General features: G+C 45.7%; 1 protein-coding gene across 12 annotated transcripts in view; it reads left to right on the top strand.

Moving 5' to 3' along the window:
* The window catches only part of nudE (Nuclear distribution protein nudE), a 253,723-nt gene that overhangs the window by 89,421 nt on the left and 143,250 nt on the right, over window positions 1–21,052 (top strand). For all 12 annotated transcript variants that reach the window (XM_075883362.1, XM_075883359.1, XM_075883360.1 and 9 more), the window contains 2 exons: window positions 12,977–13,022; window positions 18,880–18,970. In XM_075883362.1, the coding sequence (XP_075739477.1) occupies window positions 12,977–13,022; window positions 18,880–18,970 (137 nt within the window). The remainder of the gene's footprint in view (window positions 1–12,976; window positions 13,023–18,879; window positions 18,971–21,052) is intronic.

Here is a 21,052-nt window from a genome sequence, read left to right as displayed (position 1 = left end):
TCCTATGCTGACATTGCTAGCGTCGGTGTGCACTGTTGTCGGTGTGTCATCATCAAAGTGTGCGAGGACTGGTGGCTCCTGAAGGCGTTGCCGCAGCTCGTCGAATGGTTTTTGCTGCTCTTCATTCCATACGAATGAGACGTCTTCTCTGGTAAGGCGAGTCAACGGCGAGGCAATGCGCGAGAAGTTCTCAATGAAGCGTCGGTAGTAAGCACACAGTCCTAAAAACCGTCTGACGGCCTTTTTGTCAGTTGGCGCTGGGAAATTCGTAACGGCAGCTATTTTTTCAGGGTCAGGCCGCACACCTTCACTGTTGACAAGATGCCCCAGGAACAGAAGCTCTTCGAAGCCGAAATGGCATTTTTCCTGCTTAAGTGTTAGTCCGGCGGAACGGATAGCTTGAAATACTGAGTGCAGTCGCCTGACGGGTTCGTCGAATGTGGCAGAAAATACGATGACGTCATCTAAATACACTATACACGTCTGCCACTTGAGGCCTGATAGTACGGTGTCCATTAGCCGCTGAACGTTGCCGGTGCTGAGCACAAGCCAAATGGAAGTACCTTAAATTCAAAAAGGCCATCAGGTGTCACGAAAGCTGTTTTCTCCCGGTCTCTTTCATCGACTTCTATCTGCCAATACCCACTCCTTAGATCCATCGACGAGAAATAATGCGCGTGCCGTAGTCGATCGAGTGAATCGTCGATACGTGGAAGTGGGTAGACGTCTTTTTTTGTCACCTGATTCAGCTTGCGGTAATCCACGCAGAAACGTAAGGTGCCGTCTTTTTTCTTCACAACTACAACCGGCGAAGCCCAAGGGCTTTTCGACGGCTGAATAACGTCGTCTTCAAGCATCTGTCGCACCTGCTTTTCAACGGCTTCACGTTCTCGCGGAGCTACCCGGTACGGGTTTTGCCTGATGGGTCTGGTCATGTCGTCCGTTATAATTCGATGTTTCGTCAGCGGCGTTTGACGGACCCTGGAAATGGAAGAGAAACAATCTTCAAACTTGTTAATAAGCTGCATGATACTTTGCTTCTGCGCCGGCAGCAAACTTGGGCCAATATCAACAGATAGAGGTGCAGGGGTGAGATCAGTTGAATTATCTTTTTCAAGAGTTAGGCAGTCTGTCATCTCGGCGAGCTCTTCCACATACGCGACTGCCATGCCCCTCGTTAGATGTCGGCATTCAGAGCTGAAGTTCGTAATAAGGATGTGCGTGTGTCCGCATTTTATGCTTACGACGCCTCTTGCGATAAACCATGGCTGAATAGCAGTGCTGGAATTTGCTCGGCGATGTTTTCAGAATCGCTCGACGTGTCACATGTCACAGCCACGAGTGCACTCGACCGCGGTGGGATGGTCACGTCGTCTTCGAAGACACGCAAAGGCTGACGTCGCTGGTCTGTACAGGGCACATCCAAAACTTGATCTGGGGCCGTCCAAAACGTAACCGATCTCTCAGGAATGTTGATAATGGCACCGTATTCACGCAAGAAGTCCATGCCCAAGATCAGGTCTTTGCAGCACTCCGGTAAAATTACGAAAGTAGCGACGAAATCTGAACTGCCGATATTAATTCGAGCCGTACATTTGCCTGTCGGCGTCACCAATTGACCCCCTGCGGTTCTAATGTTTGGTCCCGTCCATATTGTTCTTACTTTCTTTAGGCAGTCGGTGAGTTTACGGCTGATAATAGAGAAGTCCGCACCAGTATCTACCAGTGCTGTTATTGGGCGTCCGTCTATACAAATGTCTAGATTGGCGCTTACGATTTCCGTTGATGTCGGTGACGTCGTATCGTCCTTGGTATCGTGCGTAGTACGATCCGTGGTATCATTCGTCATATCACGTCATAGAGAAGATGTTGGGGGTGTGTTAGCATCTCGACGGGCGGCAACCTTCCCCCCAAAGGTCGCAGCGGTCAGTTTCCCCGATGAGGGCTAGGAGATCTGCCCCGGACCACCTCGGAGTACCTGCGCTGCGGCGGCGAGTTTTGTGCAGGTGAAGGAGAGCGGGGTCGATGATACGGCACTTCGGGTTGCTGTGCTTGCGGGCCTGCACTGCTGTCACGGCAGTTATCGAAATAGGCACGAGGGAAGGTTTGTAGAAAGTTATGATGTCTACGGTCACGGTACGGGCAATGGCGGAAAATATGGCCGGCTTCTCCGCAATGAAAGCAAAGTGGTCGACGGTCGACGGTGCGCCACAAGTCCGTCTTACGAATGAATGGTCGACTGGTGGGCATACCTTGCGACCAAGACGCATATGTCGGCGGAGTGTACATTGGCGCTGTTTGCATAGGCACGTTGGACTGTGGTTACGGCTGCGGAGGATTGGGAGCTGGGGCCCTCGGCTCGTTGTAAGGCCCTTGGCTCACGTCACGATAAGCCAGTGGTGACGAGTTGTAGGACACTGGAGTGTGTCGACGGACAGCTGATGCGTAGTTGCGCTTGTAGAGGATGCCTTGGCGTAGACAGAAAGAAGACAAATCACGCGCGAACTGATGTGGGGGTTGTGGGCGACGTCCCTCAAGGTATTCGATCAGCGGTTGCAATTCTAAGTCTTCGCGTTGCTGCTCAGCCACGTTTAATGATGCGAGAATAGCAAGGCAGCTGAAGTCTTCATCATTGTCTTCTTCAGCGACCTCGACGGGTGCGCGGGAAAGACAGTCGGCGTCGGTATTTTTCTGGCCAGACTTGTAAACCATCGTTATATCAAACTCTTGTAACCGAAGGCTCCATCTTGCGAGACGGCCCGAAGGATCTTTCAGATTCGCTAGCCAGCAGAGAGAGTGGTGGTCACTTACGATTCGGAAGGGGCGTCCGTACAAGTAGGGCCTGAATTTCGTTATGGCCCATACAACCGCCATACATTCTTTTTCAGTTGTCGAGTAGTTCTTCTCCACAGATGACAACGTGCGGCTAGCGTAGGCGATGACGCGTTCCAGGCCATCTTGATATTGCACGAGAATAGCTCCGAGGCCAAGGTTGCTCACGTCAGTGCGGACTTCTGTGTCTGCTTCGGTGTCGAAGTGACCTAGGATCGGTGGCGTTTGTAGGTGTTGTTGAAGGTCGCGGAAAGCGCCGGATTGTTTGGGACCCCAGACGAAGGCGACGTCATCCTTGACGAGTTGTTGTAGAGGGTCGGCGATTTTCAAAAAGTTTGGCACGAAGCGGTGGTAATAAGCACAAAGTCCCAAAAAGCGGCGTACATCATGCTTTCTTTTCGGTATCGGGAACAAAGCAACTGCCATAGCTTTGTCAGGATCGGGGCGAACACCACTGGTGCTGACAATGTGGCCAAGAAATTTCAGTTCCTCATATCCAAAATTACACTTTTCCGGTTTCAGAGAGAGGCCGGCAGTGCGAATAGCCAGAAGAACCGCCTCAAGCCGCTCAATGTGCTGTTCGAAAGTCGTAGAAAAAACGACTACGTCGTCTAAATACACTAAACAAGAGTACCACTTCAAGCCACAAAAAACTGTGTCCATCATTCGTTGTAACGTTGCTGGAGCGCAGCACAGGCCAAAAGCGAGAACTTTAAATTCATAGAGACCGTCCGGTGTAATAAACGCTGTTTTTTCTCGGTCCCGTTCATCTACTTCAATCTGCCAATATCCGCTACGGAGATCCATGGAAGAGAAGTAACGGGCGTGTCGCAGGCGATCCAAGGAGTCATCAATACGAGAAAGAGGATATACGTCTTTTTTCGTTATCTTGTTCAGTTTGTGGTAGTCGACGCAGAATCGTAATGAACCATCTTTCTTTTTAACCAGAACAACTGGTGACGCCCAAGGACTAGTCGATGGTTGAATTACGTCGTCGTCGAGCATCTGTTTCACTTGATGACGGATAGCATCTTGCTCCTTCTGCGACATGCGGTAAGCATGTTGGCGCACGGGTTGCACGTTGGTCTCAGTGATAATTCTTTGCTTCATTAGAGGAGTCTGTCGGACTTTCGAAGTAGTGGCAAAACAGTCACTAAATGATGAGAGGAGACTGAGGAGCTTTGCCCTCTTAGGTTCTTCTAACTGGCGATTGACGTTGAGGCGACTAGTCACGTCAGTATCGCAGCTGTTCTCAGTCGAGATCGTCGTAATTAAAGGGAAAGCGTCCAAATCATCCAATGCCTTTAAGTAAGCTATGGTTGTGCGTTTCGCAAAATGCCTGTGTTCGCCACCAAAGTTCGTAACTAAAACCGTAGTCTGGCCATTTTGGAGTTGAACGAGACTTCGAGCAATGGCCACTTCCCGATCAAGCAATAACGTCAGGTTACTTTCGGCGATGCACGTAATCGACTGCTCCTGTGGACACTCAACAAGCACGAAGATACTACTGCGAGGTGGCAACGTGAAACGTGACGCAATCATCGACTACGCATAAGGCCACGTCACGATGTTTATTCTCGATGCCGGAATCTGGAGAAACACAGTTAACAAAACTGACGAACAAATCGCGCAGATTAATTATCGCTCCATACTCTTGCAGAAAATCCATGCCCAAAATGACCGGCCGAGAACAATTGTGCAGTACAAGGAATGATGCTACAAAAGCCGACGCACAAATCTCAAGCCTGGCGGTGCACCTTCCTATAGGGGATACGAGCTGTCCTCTAGCGGTGATTAGTTGAGGGCCGTCCAACGTTGTCAGCACCTTGTGTAGACGGGTGGCCAATGAAGCACTCATCACCGAGTAATCAGCTCCCGTGTCGACAAGCGCAGTCACCGGATAACAGTCGACGGAAACGGTAATGGCAGTGGACGTTCTGTTGGCGGTTTCACAAACAGGCTTTAACGGCACGTCGTAAGGCAGCGGCGGAGGATATTTTTCGGTTCGCGTGGCAGTGACCTCACCTCCGGAGGTCGCCGTTTTCAGTTTCCCCGGCGTGGACTTGCGCCACTGACACCAGGGGACCCAAAGGTGGGTCGTGCGCGGTGCGTTGATGTGGACGAACGGGGTGATGGTGACCGTGACTGTCGTCGCGGCGGGACAGGAGCGTGATGACTACCTTCCAAGTAATGCGCAATTTCTTGTGGGCGTTCACCGTAGCGTGGGCAACGTGCATCTGGGTGGAATCCGCGTAGGCCTATTCGTCAATAGTAACAGTCGCGGTACATGTGTCCAACTTCACCACAATGGTAGCACAAAGGACGATTGTCGGGTGCACGCCAGATGGTGGACTTCCTCGGGCCAGGACGAAAATCGGCCTGAGAAGGCAGGCGATGGGCTGGACTTGGAAAGCGTGTGGGAGTCCCAGCATGTGGATGAGCAAAATGTGCCGTCGATGGCGTAGACGCGTAGGGCATCCGCGTAGGAAAGCATGGGAGCTTCGACTTGCGATGGTGGTGACGAGTGAACGAACTGCCTGATTTCGTTACGAACGACGTCCGTAAGAGCAGCACTACTGGGAGGAGACGCTGCATGAAATTTCCGAAGTTCTTCGTGTACAACTTGCCGTATGAGTTCTGTGAGGACCTCCCTGTTATCACCTCCTGGTACAAGCGAGCACGCAGCGGACATGGCAGTCTGACGCTCATACTGCGACACCCGCTGCCGAAGCATGCGCTCCATAATTGTGGCCTCACGTATGTACTCGGACACTGTCGTAGGAGGGTTGCGCACAAGGCCCGCGAAAAGTTGCTCCTCTACGCCTCGCATTAGCAGGCGCACTTTCTTGTCTTCTGGCATGTGGGGGTCAGCCCGTCGAAACAATCGCGCCATTTCTTCGACAAACATGGCGACACTCTCGTTCGGCATTTGAAACCGCGAAGAAAGTGCCTGCTCCGCTCTTTCTTTCCGTTCGGGGTTACTGAACACCTCACGAAGCTGCCGATAGAATTCCTGCCAACTTGTGAATGAAGTTTCGTGGTTCTCATACCACACTCTTGCCGCGTCTAAGAGGGAGATATACATGTTCTTCAACTTACGGTGATTGTCCCAGTCGTTGATGGCAGCGACCCGGTCGAAATGGTCAAGCCAGTCTTCGACATCCTCACCGGCATCACCATGGAATGGGTTGGGTGTGCGAGGCGTGTTTATGACACAGGGTACGCTAGCGAGTGGGTCATGCTCGGTTTGGGTTGCGGATGTGGCAAACATTGTCCTCACGGAACTTGCCAAGGGGCGGTACTGTGGTGGTAGTCCTTGAAGGCGGCGGCTGCTTCGATAGATATCAGCAGACCCTGGTGTACTGGCGGTGGTTGCTTCTGGTTCAGGACCAGCAGGCATAAGACGTTGCAGTACAGTACCCAGCACCTCCACCAGTCTGTCACGAGAGGAAACGATAGGCAGGAACTCGAAGTAGAGGACTGTTTACTCAGCCATAGCCGCCATTCACTTCTTCGCTCTCGTCTTCTGCTACCAACACAGCGTGGCAATATATATATATATACATATATATATACACATACAGTGAACTCCCTCTAAGACTAAGAAGAACTCTGTTCAGACGAATTCCTGCTTAAGACAAACAACTCGGGAATGTTTGTTTGGTTTCTAATAGACTCGGTGCAAATATATTCTGGTTAAGACGAACTGTGTAATACGCCTTTTCTGTTAAGACGAGCTCTCACAGCAATCGACAATGACGGGAATTCTGCGCAACAAACATTAGTCTTGATCAGGCGAACAAGAGAAAGCAAAATGAAAAAAAAAAAAAAAAGTCTGTTGACTTGATCTTGTCTCTTCCTTTTAATCTTCTTCTAATCGTGAAAACAGAGGAGTATTGCTCCAGGTAACTAACAAAAAAAATGCATTCACGTCCTCCTACAGGCTCAATAACCACACGCTGAAACAAGTAGACGAATATAAATATCTAGGAATTACTATAACAAGCCGACTAACTTGGTCCAGTCACATTAACAAAATTTGCGCATCGGCCTCCAGAAAACTCGGGTTCCTCAGGCACAAACTAAAAGCCGCTCCTCCACGTTTTAAATTGCTAGCTTATAATTCCGTTGTTAGGCCGCAACTCGAGTACGCAAGCGCAGCATGGGACCCATTCCTTAAAAAAGACATTCACAAATTAGAAATGGTGCAATGAAAGGCAGTCCGGTTCGTCTTTAACAGCTATCATAGCCGAGCTTCTCCATCGCTTCTCATGGAAAACAACAATATAATGACCCTGGAACACAGGAGGCAGGTTGCGCGTCTAAAATTTCTGTTTTTGCTTAATTCCCAACAATTCAATATTAATCCAGGACTTTATATTCAGCCCCGCTTATCTCGTTCAACTCGAAGCACCCATGAGCACAATATAACTCCAATTTTTGCACACACTAATCTTTTTAAGCACTCCTTCTTTCCCTGCACAATCGAGCAGTGGAATAAATTGCCTGTTGATGTGTTTTCGGCGCGTGATGTGTCGGATTTTGAAAAGCGTGTACTTTCTGCAATATTTTAAACATTCACTGTGCCGCTATGTTTCTTTGTGTACTACTCTTTTTTTTTTTCACACTTGTTGAACTGTTTTCAGAATTGTGTACCAATTTACCATGCGGATTGATGCTTTCTATGTAATTAATCCCTGCCCACCTGCTTGGTCTTCGGACTGCAGTATGTCTTAAATAAATAAATAATAAATAAATAGAGTCTTGCGACAGTTCCACTGTTAAAATGTGGTAGCAATTTATTCATGAGCATATTAAGAACTTGCGAAATCGAGTGCTCGTTAGATTGGTGTATTTCAAGTACTCTACTTGAAAGCATAGTTTTTATCAAGCTGAGCCAAATAAATGCTTTTTCTTGTTCTTTTCCTGCCCATTGTAAGTATACTCCAGTGTTTTCAAGCAACATACCTGGGCGCACTTGCCATGTTAGCCTTTGGTTTTGGGGGACACTTCTGATAAAGCGAACTCCTGATAAGACAAACAAATTATACTGGTTCCTTCGAATTGGTCCTAAAGGGCGTCTACTGTGTATACATACATACATACATACATACATACATACATACATACATACATACATACATACATACATACATACATACAGTAAAACCTCGTTAATTCGAAGGCACTGGGGCTGCGAGAAAACTTGTAATTAGGCAGGTTTTCAAATGAACAGAACATTCAAAAAGTGAGATGCGAGGAGCTTAGAACTGTCCAAAGTAATCAGTGCTCATTGTTTGCTGTGCCGGCTAGCTTGCGGCTTCAAGGGTTATGTTTTTCAACAATACCTTGTCTTAATTTTGCCGGAAACACAGGAGAACGGTGGGTCTCGTTGCAGCTATTGAAAAAAAAAAAAAAAACACGTTGCGGAGGGGGGGGGGGGGGCGGCATGATCAACTGAAATATGCACCTGCGGAAAACAAAACATCTTCACTGCAACACAGAGTAGTGACACGTAGGCAGCATGACGCCTGCACCTCGTTGCGTCAACACGTCATGATGCGACCGCTCACACGTTCTTTTAGGTATAATTCGAAATTTAATAACGACCAGTATGACGAAACTCGTGATGTGTCCTGGCTAGGAAAAGGGATCTTTTATACTTTCAAACTTAGTTATCGAAGTAGGTGTTGCTGGCACGAACTCTGCCAGCAGTGCAAAGGTGTGAATTGCTGGAGAAACCAGCAATCGGAGGTTCGCGTACATCGCGATTTCGGCCAAACTCTCCTTTATTAATTTCTTTACGATCCCAGAAAGAATGAGTAAACCATGACCCGCCGACGTTCCTAGAAACATGCGATATGCTGCCCACGCGTCACGGCTGCGTTGCAGTGAAGCACATCCAATTTTCCACAAGCACACGTTTTAGTTGACCACGAGATCGTTTTCTTCTTCTTTTTTTTTGTGCTGGAAGTAGCGAGCATGGGATGCTTGGGCTACCACTTATTAGTATCGCTACTTTGCATTATCTTGTGGCTATTAAGAGCCGTTGTTTCGGCGGATTTGCTACGAAATCGAGATGTCAAACTGGCACATTGCACCCAAAGTTTTCGAATTAACCGGACCATTGCAAAATACGGGACCTTCCAATTAAGCAGGATTTCAAAATAACTGAGTTCGAAATTAATGAGGTTTTAATTGTGTGTGCACACGGAAGCGAGAAAGCACGACGTACGACGAAACACTTTTAATAATCACAAACGTTGTGGCTGGTGGGCCAGCCTTCGTCAGTGTGACATGTAATGCAGCTTTCGTAGCCATTATATACATTTCCAAAATGTTTTGGGACATGCGCAATGGCAATCGGAAGTGATTCGACATGATTATACAAAACTGCTGAATACATTTAGTGTGAAGACACAATGCCTAAAGTAACATGTGCACAGCGTTCACCTCTTATCATTATAGCGACATCAGTACAAGTGAAAGAGATTTTAAATATAAACGGCGCATGGTGTTTAAAAGCACTGTGGCAACCATGCGTGTAGATTTTTGATTGAAGCGCATGAACGAACGATACATACTAAAGATGACCAGGTCAACTGAGTTTTTGAAGCAGGGAACAAGGATGGTTCTGCCAAAAACAAAAATAAGAAGTAAAATAACAGAAAACGAACTGAAAATCTCGGAAGGGCGTGAGACACCTTAAGTGGTGGAAGCTAGATTAGCGAGTGTGCATGCGTGTGTATATATATATATATATATATATATATATATATATATATATATATATATATATATTACACACACCAAGAAGTGGAGGACGGGCAAAATGAAAACATTTTTCCTACAATTCAGCCGGGGACCGGTCTTCATCAGGGTTTTCCCTGATGAAGGCTGGTTCCCGGCTGAAACATAGAAAAAATAAAAAGTTTTCGTTTTGCCCGTCCTTCACTTGCTTTTCATATATATATATATAAATATATATATATATGTGTGTGTGTGTGTTGTGTGTGTAACGGATGAGAGACATGGCGTCAGTCAGAACACCAGTTTATTCTGGCTCTTCCTTTTCCTCATCTTCCTTTCTCCCATTCACCCGTGAAACGTCACACGTTTCTCCCTCCCCTCGAGAGAGCGTCAACTTATTGGGACAATAGTAGCGACGCAGTTTGTTGATGCGCAAAATGTCAGTAGTTCTGGTTAACAGTGTTATGCATCGATCTCATAGTTCACAGGAAAGACTGCGAAGAATTGTGTAAGGTCCTTTCATGACCTAACTGAGCTTTCGTGATCTTTTGTTCGGGTGCCAAAGTGTTTCTTAGAGGACCAATTCACCAGGTTGGAGATCTTGTGGTAGGAATTCTTTGTCAAAATTATCTTGTTCTTCTCATGGTAGGCAAGCGTGTTCTTGATTGCACTTTTCCTTGCTTCTTGCACACTCTCCATTGGTGCATCTAAAATTGTGTCGTATGAAGGGATTCCATACATGAGGTACGAAGGTGGATATCGTGGTACTTCATGTGGGGTTCTGTGGTATTCATAGACGACATCCGAAAGATGTTTGACCCAAGACTTCTGTGGCTGCGCATTCATTTTGCATTTTAGCCGGGTTACATTGAGAGTGTTGGGAGGACATGAACAGAACAATTGGTGGACATTATTGCGTTTTAGAAATTGCTTGAATTTTTCAGCTGTGAAAGCTGGTCCACAATTAGTTAGGAACTTCTTGGGCTTTCCTGCAGCAAAGATGGCGGTGATGCACGAAATGTGTGCGTCGCAAGTTTCGTTCTTGTGGGGAAATGACCTGACATACCACGTAGCGTGGTCGATCACCAAGTAAATAAACTTCTTTGTTGAGCCGTATCCTGAAAATCCATCTATAGTGTCAAGTGCTGAAAAATCAAAGGGTTGTTATGCAGGTGGTAGTGGCTCGAGAGATCCGAATCTCTTGGTTTTTGGCTTTTTGCAATGCTGACATATGTCACAGTGGCGGACGTAGGATGAAACGTCTGTGATGATTTCTGGCCAATAGTAGGATGATCAGCCCGCTTCTCACTGACTACAGGTGAGAAGCGGGCTCACGGACCGGGAGAATAAAAAAGCATGTCTCGTGTACACTAGGATCACCCTCTGGCCGTTGCTGGCCTTCGCGTTTATATCACGTGGACTGAAATATTTTTTGAACACCTGCAACTGACAATAAAGCGAGAGCATTATGCTTCCCATTTCTGGTATTGGCCTTAACATACTTCAAAATACGCGCATGGGTAAAAGTTACACGGAATAACACGGTACTAGATGTAACACAATATATGAATCGAAAGAAAAGCAGCACATTGACTTTTTCATGTTTTGTTGGGCTGACTATCCCTTAGGGTAGCTCATATTCATGCCTTCCGCGTGCCTTGGTCAGTCGAAAATCCCAATGTGTACATTCATGGTTTCCACAGAAATGTGAGCCCAACACTTCTCGGCATCGCGGCTGCTCGTAATCTGGTTACTCACCGAAGGACACGAGCACAAACACAAGCAGCACACATCACAACTCCGAAGAGCCTGACAGCACATGGAGAATGTCGCAACATTCTCTTTTCTGGCTCTGCTTACAACAGCCAACTTAGCATGGGATGCCCACTAGCTTGTGAAGAGTCTGATACTAGTCCAGCGTCGAAACGCAGTAATGCTGCAGGGACTCAAACGCTGATGCAAACGCGCTGCCGGTTACGTTGTGCGCCAACACAGCGCACAACACAACCAGCGTCGTCGCCCGCTGATGTATGTGGTAGAGCTTCCAGGCCTCGACGAAGTTTCTTTAGGTGGCATTGGCTCAACGCGCCAAACTAATGCATATGCTCACGCACACGCACTGAGTGATTCCCGCGCTGCCCACGCTATCCAGAGAACACGCTGCCAGCATGCGCTTGCGCACATGAAAAGGCGCAGTGGCGCTGCGAGAAATCCTAGTGGCCGTCCGTGTCGTTTCGGGCCACCAAGACAGCAGCTGGGGCCTCCCTGTTTTGCCATTGGAGTATATTCTTGGTCACTATAAATATAATCTTCACTTTTTTTTTATGGTCCAAGTAGAGGAACGAAACTTGTGAAAGCGAACAAAAACCAAAAATACAGTCGAACTCTTTTATAGAAGACACTGATATAAGAGACAAAGGGGCGTAAGAGACACCAGTGTGCCTACAGTGAAAGACGGACTAATAGGAAAGGTACCCTGCTAATAAGAGGCATCTCATTTATTATAAAAAACAAGAATTGCTGCCTGGCACATTTATGTAGGGGTTCAACTGTATGTAATTTTGGAAAAAGCTTCGGTTTTTTGTTCTCATCTCCTTTTAAACTGAGTGTAGGAGCCCATCAGAGTAGATTTATTTTTATAGCAGAAAAAAATGCGCGAAATGTTTATGTAGCTTGCGCTTCCATACATTAGCCGATGCATCTGAGAATGCCTCCTTCAATTACAAATAAGAACTGCAAGGCGGGGAAGTGCGACATCCGCACTGGCCATGGGACTGGAGAATCTGTAGGTTTGCTGCAAAAAAAGTTGAGGGGGTTAATACATATTCTGGATTTTTAGTAAGAAACATACCTTTGAGCGTTTCATTGAATGTGGCACGTTTTCTTCACAATACAAACATTTACGTTTGCAAATGTGGGCCGGGTAACACGCTTCGCTAGGCTCAGGTGCTGCTCTAAAACGTGATATTATCTGCTGCAGAAGCTGCACAGAAATTGCTTCAGCTAATCATATCACTGATGTAGTTTTTTTTTTTTTCCAGAGCAGTTTCAAGTAGTCGCATGGCTCTATGGTAGAATACTTGCTTGCCATACAGAAGTCCCGAGCTTGACTGTCACTTTCAACCAAAAATATGGATTTGTGTCTGTTAAATTTTTGGTCATGGACAAGGTGATTTCTCACTCGCTACTAGTGAGGCTGGAATTTCTGGGTAACAAGCACTTTTTATGCTGTAAAAGAATGATATCTGTATGTTGTTGACGTTGTTTGGAGTGGCTTGGTTTATGGCCCTTGTGGCAAATGAGCCTAATTTTTTTGCTCTGTTCTGCCACGCATACAGCCCTGTGTGTCCCATATTTTGCACTCCTCCCAGAGTTTTTGTGTTGTTTCTTGCAGGGCAACTGTGGCGTCTCTTGAGGAGTTTGAGTCCAAGCTCAATCAGGTGAGGTCCCTATTAACTGGTTACTGCTGAAGTGTAATTTAATGCAACTCTGGCAGATTCATTTGAAGAACCTTAGTCTTACTCTAATTTTTGTCCGCCACTGTGGCTAGGGTGCTCGGCTGCTGACCCAAAAGTCGCGGGTTTGATCTCGCATTTCGGTGGAGGCGAAATGGCTGAGGCTCATGTGCTGTGTGATGTCAGTGCACGTTAAAGAACACCAGATAGGTGAAATTTTTAGATCCCTCTACTACAGTGTCCCTCGTGATGAGATCGTGGTTTTGGCACATAAATTCCCTCATAATATTATTACTCGGCCAGTTCATTCAAATGCACTGGTCGAAAACTCGGAAATGCCTGGACACAAAATAGACTGGCATTGCGCAAGGATAACAGAAAGAGAAAATTACTGGTCATCTCGGCTCATCTCGAATCTATCACAATCCAGACAACGGCACACATACTTCATCGAAATGACGGAAACTTTCCATATGCTCACACAAGTTGCCAACGTCTCTTTTTATAATATACATAACCGGACCACTCATCCAGTCATTTTTCACTTGTGAACAAGGCTCCTGTACGGGGGCCAAAACGTCGTGCTTTTATTTGCATTTAATTTTGGTCAGTGTGTTGTTTCAATTGTCTTATGTCTGTTCCTGACCAAGACGGGTTTTTGTCCAACTATTGATTTCATGAACTTATGCTGAGCTTGCTGAGCTTATGGCCAAGCCACTATCATTCATGTCCTCCAGTGCATCTCCTTGACCAGCCGAGGGCAAAACACGCGCTTTTATTCTGCGTTCACTACACCTCTACAGACCTGTGCCTACCAGCTTCATGAATAGCATTGTTTTCAAAGCGGAGCATCTGCTGCTACAAGCCAGAATTCTAGACTGCACAGAAAAAGCACGAGCACTCGAGAATGAGGCTCTCTTTGCTCTTCATCCACTCGAGTACCAGTCCCCGAAGGAATGCGCGAGCATTCAGCTGCATGCCAACTTCAAAGCGAGAATGCATTGCCACTGTGCCGAACAAAGCCAAGAGGGAAGCTTGAGAGACTGCATCACGAAAACCCGCTCTCGAGTTTCGACCCAGAGCTGCTGACCCGCAGGTTGCCGGATCGAATCTCAGCTGCGGCGGTTGCATTTTCGATAGAGGTGAAAATGCTGTAGGCCCATGTGCTCAGATTTGGTTGCACGTTAAAGAACCCAAGGCGGTTGAATTTTCCGGAGCCCTCCACTACGGTGTCTCTTATAGTCATATGGTGGTCTTGAGACGTTAAACCCCACATATCAACCAACTAATCGTGTTCCAACCTGGCAATGTCTACTGCACAAAATTTGTCTTCGCATGAGCCAGATGCCACTGAACTTTCCGTTCCAAGCCTGAGGCTGAACTTCAATGTGAGTTCCGCACCAAGCATAAACCAAGTGACGTGTTCTGCGTAAAACGCGGTGATGCAAGTTGATCCCTCCAGAAATGACGAGTCTTGCTTTCGAGCCGTTAGTGTCCTCTCGTGATTTCAGCCTGGAGTGTAGTTCTCACTGCTCTCTACAGAAGAAAATGCCTTTAGAACAAGAAGTGTTGCACCCTGCAGACAAAGCCAACGCTACGGATAATGCCAGCAAAATGATGGCTCTGCTTTTAGACAGCAGCACGTACCAATGCCTAAGAATGGACCTTACATCGAAGCTGCAACAGGACTTTCAAAAGCTTCCTTCCAAAGCATTTCTTTGCCTCAACACAAGCCCCTCTACTACTCCCTTTTTTTCCATAATAGTTCTGTGCCAGCCTTGTAGATATTGCGCAGGATTTATAAGACTGAGGTTCTACTGTAGATTTCACTCGCTCACCCCTTCATAAGCTGTCCGGGTACCTGCATCGGGTGCTGCGACCACATGTAGGCAAAGGCAACACGTATATCCGACATTTTGGTGACTTAATAGACAAGGTGCGCGACATCGCCCTCGAAGATGGCGATATTCTGGTGTCTTTTGATGTCCACTCTTTATTCACCAGCATACCTACGGGCTTGGCTGTTGACGCACGTGTCTCAGCTTTTGAAACTGATGCAACCTTGCCCAACTGTATGCCAATTGGAGTCCAGGATTTGTGGTGCCTCTTGACATTTTGCCTCGACAACATGTATTTCACATTCAAGGGTTGCTTCTACAAGCGGTTACACAAAACAGCAATGAGGGCTGCTGTTTCAGAAACGGCAGTAAATATGACCAAGGAGCATCTTGAACAACACTCACACACTTGGCTCATTTTGTCTTGCATCCTCGACCTTTTTACATTATGTGGATGACTGCTTCAGCATAATCAAGAAGCAGGCATTGAATGAAATCACTGAACACCTGAACGACATGAATGCAGCAATCAAGTTTACCATAGAGGAGGAGCAGCACGACCTACTGCTTTTCCTAGACGTCCTCGTCAAGTGCGAAAGAGACAGTGTTTACAGAAAAAGTACCTACACTGGTCCCTATTCGCATTTAAATTCTGTGAACCTGGTCTCTCACAAAAGGTCCGTGGCCATCTTGCTGATGAATCGCTCAAGGAGAGTTTGCGTAAAATCCCAGGACTTCACTGCCGGCATCGGGACCGCACCCAAAGTGGCAACATTGACTTGTTTGTGCAGTTCGTGTGACATCAGCCAACGCATTTGACACTTTCCTGTCTGCGCCCAAGAAATTCCTGACATAAGCGAACACCTTACGCTTGTTCTACGCCCCTACAGTGTACACGTAGCGCACGTTCCAACAAGCAAGTTGAGGCATTCTCTTGTGAGGGCAGAAGACAAGTTGCCAAAAGGAAAATTTTCAGGCATTCTCTACAGCATTCTCTGCACAGACTGTAGTGGAAGTTGCATCAGCGAGGCTGGTAATTGTTCACAAAGGCTAAAACGGCATATGTATGATGTTAAAAAAAAAAAGGTCTAATCGAATGCGGTGGCCCTAGTGTGCGGGAACGTCTAGACACGAAATAGACTGGGATAACGCAATAATAGAAAGAGAAAAGAACTGGTCATCTGGGCTTCATCACAAATTTATCACATTCCAGACGAAAGCGCACACATTCAATCGAAATGACTGAAATTTTTGGCAGACCTGCACATGTTGCCTACGTCACATTTTGTAATATACATAACCGGACCGCTCATCCAGTCATTTTTCATTTGTGAATAAGGCTCCCATATGGGGGCCAAAATGTCGTGCTTTTGTTTGCATTTAATCGTGACCAATGTGTTGTTTTAATTGTCTTCATGTCTGTTCCTGACCACGCGGGTTTCTGTCCAACTATCAATTGCAGGGAACCCTGCTAAGCTTCTGTAGGGAGGACCAAGAAGGAACCCCCATTCGATTCACACTATTCATGTGCAGTGAATGGAAAAGCAATATAAAAAGTCTATTCACTGACATGCCAACGAACTTTCCTTGCACCAACAAATCGATGCGAGAGACAGGACAAGTCGGCTGCTGGATTGAGCAAATTCGTGGGCTTCATTTTCAAATAGGCTAGTGTTGATAGTGCCTGCTTACAAGCATACCGTACTTACTCGCATAATTTGCGCACTTTTTTTCGCAATTTTGGGGTTCCGAGAAGGGGGTGCTCAAGTTATGTGAGGATTTTGCGAATGCGTACGAAATACTCCTCATTCAAGCAGCATATACATTTAAAAAAATAATAAATTGGAGCACTAAAAAGTGTTGTTCTTAATTAACAGAATTAGCACGTATTCAACCAGTCAGATCCGGTCACACAGGTCTGATTGAGAATTAACGTCGCGGCCGCCCTCCTAAAGGTCATCATCCTCGGTTCTGTCATGGGCATTAGAATGCCACATTTTCTGGAAGCTTTTCTCCACCATGCTGTCTGATACTGGATGACCTAATGACACAGCAATACCGGATGTCCTAAGCATTCGCACATAATTTAAAAAGCCTTTTTAATGGTAAAAAACTTGTATTAGCAAGCACACTCTCTTCTGCTTTCTCCCTTACCGATCGTCGCACATTGACGAACTTCACGCTAGAGTGTTCCCGTTTTCTTCAGCAAACTTTGTAATAGCTAGCTTGAATTTTGCAGCATATGTAATTGCTGTAGCCCATCAAACAGTAGAAACAGGATGGACGTTTTAAACTTTGGAAATCAGCCAAATGTGCGTCGCAGTGCGAACACACAGAACGAACAGAGCAGTTGATGTGACAGCCCCTCGCATGCCTCCGGTGCAGTAAGTTGTCCGTGCCGTGACGCGAGCCCGCTCGCCTGTTGCGCAATGCACGCGCCCTGCGTGCCCGTCCGTAGTCTCCATGCGCGCTGGCGAGCTGGCTCCAGCGGGTCGGGATACGCAAAATATGTGAGTCAATACATATATACGTGTGTATATATATATATATATATATATATGTATATATGTATATATATAAAGCTGGAAAGATATTAGAGGTCTGCAAATTATGCAAGTAAATACAGCATTTTGTTGTGAATGGCTGCGAACACTGAGTGCCATAGAATCATGCCTTATGAATTTGACAAATTTGAGGACAGTGGAACATAATTTGCCCCTGAAGCTATGCTATTTTCCTTAATTGCATACAACAAAACCATCCATGTATCACTGGAAAACGGAGATCATGCAATACTCACTTAAAAAAGTCTGTGAGCACTGAGCAGTCATCTTGCAGGTCACTGCAAAAATGTGGTTGCGAGTCAGTCTGCAAAAATTACACGCTGCTGGGCACTTTCGCAGAGCAGTGTTAGCCCACAAAATGTGCAGAGCATTCTACATCAAAATGTTGTCAACAAGGCTTCGTTTCTTTCCGCAGAAATGAAATGAAAAATTGAAAATCCAACTTTTATTATTGTGTATTGTTCCACGATGTCTATACCATTTGTATTTTTTTTTCTTCTAGGCTTATTTAAAGAGGAAATTTTAGGTTTGAAGTGAATTCGAAGCAAATGGCGATTTGGTCTAATCATTGCAAATAAAACTGAAATAGCACTTATTCAGCATTTACTCGACTAACCTGCACAATATATTTTTTTTAATTGAGACAAGGCATTAGCAATTTTTTTATTTTTTAGGTTCAAGGCAAGGGAAGCAAACCACTTTGAATAGTAGCAGTATTTGATATTCAGTAGCATGCAAGTGATAACCGACAAAGTATGCTACATTTTAAAATTAATTACACTTAGAGCATATAAGCCGGTTTAATAAGCTAGATGGATATATGCGAGGGTGCAGTGTCAATTTAATTTTGCAGTAAGGCTTTGCAGTAGTGCGAATTTCCACTGGATAGGTTCTATTTACCGTATAGCATCCCTCCACCGCAGTGGAACCACTTACAAGGAGGGGGGGGGGGGAGCTGCATCTGGGCTTAAGTGCACCTAATCATTGATCTTGAATAACGAGCCCCATTGATGGCGCTAATAATCTAACAGAAAATATTTGTAACATCTTTGGCGCATGCATTGCTGCAAGGTGCTAAATGTTATTGGGAACTAACAGAAAATGATGCCAAGGAAAATATGGGAAAATATGGGGGATGTTATTAGAAGTAATCATGATGTAAATATGGAGAAAGAAAACTGCGAACTCGCTGCCATCTGAACGTGCAAATAACGCATCCGATGCTGAGCTACAGTGGTGCTCGTCCCTCACTGTATAGGATTTAAGTGTGGGTTATGGCAAGTATGGAGCTTTTGCCAGTTTCGCTGGTGGAAAATTGTCTTTTTACCCATGTTTCTTTCTTCAGTTGCAGCTACTAGTTCCCTTGTACTTTGTTTGGCGTCTGTGCTAATTAATATTGTGTCCACCAGAGAAAACTAGCCTATTGTCTGGTGAATGCAGGCGATTGAGCGGAATGCGTTCCTCGAGAGTGAGTTGGATGAGAAGGAAGCCATGAGCTTCATGGTGCAGCGACTGAAGGACGAGGCACGAGGTGAGTCGTCTTCAGCATTCAGCCGTGCCCCCTATAGAGTTTCCGAGAACTAACTAGAGGGGACTCTGGCGCAGCGATCGTTTAGTGACCATGGGAATGATAAATAGTACACGAATTTGCCTTGTCTTCGTACTTGTGGGCGATGAATCCTACTTGCCGCTTCATTTATTGCGAGTTTTCGTTTCGATTTGAAGGAAAGAACAAACCCTTCGGAACTTCGTGACTTGATTCCAAATGGTAAGCTTAAAAAAAAAGGTGAAGCACAACCACGGAACATTTGCTCATTTTTGTTTTGTGAGAAAACAGCTCGGAACCACCCGAACACGCACGGCGCCAGAAGCAGGTCAGAAGTACAAAAATATACAAGTACTACCTATCATTCCAACGCTCACTGAAGTGCCGTGCGTGGCAACTCCCATAGACACTAGCGCCAGAGTTCCCTCTAGTGTATATTTAGGAAACTCTATGGTGCCCTCCTCAGTTTCAGCGTTGAGGTTGTCCTGCACTGGGCTCCCGAAAAAACAGGTTTCTTGTAAGCTGACTCCGCATGCAGACGTTCATTTGAAGGTAGCAAAGTGATATGTAGATATGGTCTTGCCAAAAGAAAATGAGAATTTGTCCGCTCTCCTTCTGTTGCCCTTTTGCAAAACGAAATCTCAATGCAGGTGAAGAATCTGGTACACTTAATCCCATAGGCTGGCTCACTCACTCATGAGTTGGCTCATTCGGACTCACTTGTGAGTCTGAGGAAGTCTGGCTCATTAATATTTTTGTAAGTCTTAGTAAGCTCCACCCAGGAGAATTTTGGTGAGTCTGAGTCCAAGCGAGTTCAAAGCGCAAAAGGCGCAAAGCGAGTCCAAAGCGCAAAATATATTTCTTGAGCGAGTTCCACTTTGTTTTTCCGACCTAAGTTGAACCCCTTTATAAGAGACAACAGGTTATAAGAGACGCTCAGCATTTCAGAAGAAAATGAGCATTATAAGAGACATGCACCTCATGTATGGGACGACTCTGCAGTTTTTCATTTATAAAGGGGCTCAATTGTAGTGGGAGCGTTGATGTTACTTGTGGCTTTCTAGACAATAAACTCTGTTGTTATTCAGTGTGTGTGTTTCTTGTAGCTTTCTATTCCACTCTCAGTATGTATGTGCCCTGTGGCTCGCCAACAGTCAGTTTGTCCTTCTGCTTGTATGTACTCTTGGAGCTCATCTGCATTTATAACAGTGCAACCACATCTAGGAAGCAGTAGGGCAGGTGCCAACTCACAAATACTAAGTTTATTAGAATGAGTTATGTGACATACACACCAATGTCGTTAATTATACACTAGGGTGAAACCAAACATGTGCGAGAATCGGGCATCTTTTGGTGATTTTTTCTCAAGTGGCAGATTCATGCACATGTTTGGCTTCACCCTTTTGTAACAACATTTGTGTGCATGTGACATCTTTTGGTGATTTTTTCTCAAGTGGCAGATTCATGCACATGTTTGGCTTCACCCTTTTGTAACAACATTTGTGTGCATGTGACATCTTAATGTATAAAACTAGTTTGTTGAAAGTTAGTGCTTGTGTGTTCTGTTGATTTGGTTTGCTATAGTCATGCTTCACCAACATGCCCAGCCTTTGCAGCGTCCAGGAAAACTAGAATAAAAGTTTCATAGTTACATAAAGTTTTGCATTGTTAGAGTGGTCAACACAGTGACCACATTTGACACTTGCAGAACGGATGTTTGGCATGACCATTGATGCGATACCTTTATAATTTTTACCATGTGGTTGCTGGCTGAGGGTCAGTGCATTATGTTCAAAATTTCTCTGCTACATTAGCATTTGCCAATTGTTAAAAGAGTATAGCTATGAATAATAATTTATTGTTGGCGTCATGAGATGGAGACGTGGTAGCTCGGGAAAAGGCTGTCAGAAGCAGATTGTCTAAGCTACAGTCTACAAATGCGAGACAGCAGTGATGGACAGTTCAGAGAAAAATCACACACATGTAACCACAAAAGCTCGGCACTATTAAAGTCTCCCTCATGTTTAATCATCGCCAAGCATCGTCTCAAGGTTTCACTATTTCTTT

Source organism: Rhipicephalus microplus, unplaced genomic scaffold, assembly GCF_043290135.1.
Source record: "Rhipicephalus microplus isolate Deutch F79 unplaced genomic scaffold, USDA_Rmic scaffold_16, whole genome shotgun sequence".
Taxonomy (NCBI): Eukaryota; Metazoa; Arthropoda; class Arachnida; order Ixodida; family Ixodidae; genus Rhipicephalus; species Rhipicephalus microplus.
Note: the sequence above shows the minus strand (reverse complement) of the source record. Positions and strands in the feature narration are given on the sequence as shown.